This window comes from Gaeumannomyces tritici, assembly GCF_000145635.1.
Source record: "Gaeumannomyces tritici R3-111a-1 unplaced genomic scaffold supercont2.226, whole genome shotgun sequence".
NCBI classification, from domain to species: Eukaryota; Fungi; Ascomycota; class Sordariomycetes; order Magnaporthales; family Magnaporthaceae; genus Gaeumannomyces; species Gaeumannomyces tritici.
In genome coordinates, this window is record NW_008804770.1 from 1 (window position 1) to 2,447 (window position 2,447).

General features: G+C 60.4%; 1 protein-coding gene across 1 annotated transcript; it reads left to right on the top strand.

Moving 5' to 3' along the window:
- Positions 1-280: 280 nt before the first annotated feature.
- On the top strand, positions 281-1,703 carry GGTG_14294 (hypothetical protein; the record flags this gene model as incomplete). Its single annotated transcript, XM_009232221.1, has 5 exons — positions 281-440; positions 643-772; positions 1,016-1,181; positions 1,358-1,476; positions 1,607-1,703. 5 exons carry the CDS (start codon positions 281-283, stop codon positions 1,701-1,703), a joined length of 672 nt encoding a protein of 223 aa, XP_009230485.1.
- Positions 1,704-2,447: the final 744 nt, after the last annotated feature.

A 2,447-nucleotide genomic window follows, 5' to 3' on the forward strand; every position in this document is an offset into this window, starting at 1 on the left:
CGGTGCGAGCCACGTCGGCGAATTCCCGCAAACGGGTCGCACATGATGACAAGAGCCCGATATTTGAGACGCTGGTTTCCGCCGGATTGCGAGGCTCAGCCTCGCGTGCAGTTTGGCAGGAGGTAGGGAGAAGATTGCGAAGCGTGGCCTGCGAAACAAAACATCCACTCTCTCCGAGACGGAGGCACCAGTTTTCGTCGGCCAAATGCTCCGGATCCCATTTTTTTCTGATTCTCCTCCCTTGTTACTATCACCTTGTGCGGGCGGCCCCGTGGCCAAAATGAAGATAAACTCAACCCAGTGCCACCATACGTCGCAACGATCCGGGGCAGACTGGCTGCAGTCCATGGCGCGTACGGCGTATTGTCCGATTGCAACGTGGAGCCGCGAGGCGACGCTGGCAGCGCCCCTTCGCAGGCCGTGGGTGGTGTCCATGTTAGGTTTTGAGCCTCCTCATTCTTTTTCCGCCCTTCTCCCGATTGAATGGCGCGTGGCCTACAGGGCAAAAGAGCTTCAGGGTCCAGCCGCTGATGCGCTGCCCTTGGCGGGGGCTCCCTGGGCCGAGGCCAGGACAGGGGTCCGGGTGGTGGCAGGGTGGTCCAAGGGGGGAAAGGCTTGACACACTGGCTGAAATTGCCCCAGCGCATAGCGAGTTTCAAGGGCCCTTAACCCAGGACCGGAATCTTTTCGGGACGCTGTCCGCCAGCGCCAGCGCCAATGCCAGCGCCAATGCCAGCATCGAGCTAGTGCATATGCGTGTTGTGTGTTATGTGTGTGTCCCGACGTAGGTCGGTAGTAAGCATTACCAAAGCCTTAATGGCATCTGTGCACTTGCACCACCGCTTGGATGTTGGCGCTCGCAAGCCTAGCAGAGCCAGGAAGCTCGTACGCAGAACCGGCTGGGGGAGGGGACTGCATGCTAGCGCACCACGAACCCGCGACGCACACACATGGCAGGATGCACAACATGAGCGAGAAGCATTTCGGGCTGACGACCACCCTGACACAATCGCAGGCTGGGATTTCTGCACGCGGAGCTGTCCTCGCGGACCGTGCGAGCCGGGCCAACTGGCGACGGGCGCAGATCTTGGTCGTATTGGATAGAGGGCAGTGAGCAGGCACAGAGTCGCTGCAGAGCCAACTTCAAACCTGCGGTCAACGCTGTGCCTGAACGGCCAACTGTATGGAACTGATGGAAAGGCGCCACGGACAGCGACCTTCCATGTTAGCTTGGAGGCCAACTGACGTCGTCGCCGCCCTGGTCTGCGCCTAATGGCTAGCGGGGCCGGGCGGGCGAATGGAGGAGCCCTAGTTTATTATTAGACGATAGAAAAAGAAGCAGCCCTCAAAAAAGCAGAGAACAGACCCTCACCCCTCGCGCCACAGCGACCCCAGCGGTTTGTTCGGAACTGGGATGTTTGCTGGTGGCGGCCGCGTCGTCAACCCGACACGGCGGAATATGGAGAAAAGTTTCCCGTGAGTAGCTAGTTGGCTGCAAAACCAGAGCACGAGACTGGAGTAAACCGAAAACAACTTCATGTTTCAACGGGCCCGGATGTCAAACAAATCGGCTTGTCTTGTCGCCCCAAAACCAAAACATTCGGAGCCGGGGTGTGCGGCTCAAAGAGACAAAACCCCACTGGCTGATGGGGAGCCGCCTCAAAGAGGAGAAGGGGTGCCCTGCTCGGGCTCCCCAGGCCTAGGGCAGGGGTTAGGACGGGGGGTCAGGCACGCCAAGGCGACGGACGGCGGGGCAAGGGCCCATCGTTGGGTGGGGCGGCGGCCAATCAGGTCCGCCTCCGCAAGCCAGGGCGCGTCTCTGTAACACGTTAAGCAACAACGTCTGGCAAACGTCACAGGCCTCAATTTTTTTCCTATTGTGTTTTCTTTTTTTCTTTTCTTTTTCGTGCTCTCTCTGCCGTTGTCGTTGTTTCTGAGCCTCCCCGTCTTTGCCCATCTCCTTGCCTAGCTTTCGCCTCCGTCGATTGCCCGTCGCCCCGCGTCGAAACGTCGCGTCACTGGCCCAGCGCTCGCCCGCAAGGGCCTTCCTTGACGGGCTCCGCTGGCGCCATGTGCTCTCTCGCCAGAGCTGGGCCGCCCTCAATCCGGCCAGCTGGAATTGTCCTAGCACGTGTCGTTACCGGCGCGCGCCCGATGCTGTCTTAGCCCGGGTTGGTATGGTCGCTGGCCAATCCAGATCCCTCCAGGCGGCCCGCCGTTCCTGATCGGTGTTCGTAGTGTGTTTTCTATTCCCCCCTGCCTCTCTGCCCGCCTCCCCCCTGGGCGCCTGCGGCCACTCGACCGCCCGCCCACAAACCCTGACTCTCCAGTGATCTGTTATCTTGTTCCCTCGTCCGAAGGCTGGCCCTGCAGGCCTGCTGCAGAAAACATGATGGCCAAAACAAGCCAGAGCGAACGGCGCCCTCGAGCAGGCACCATCCCGGGCG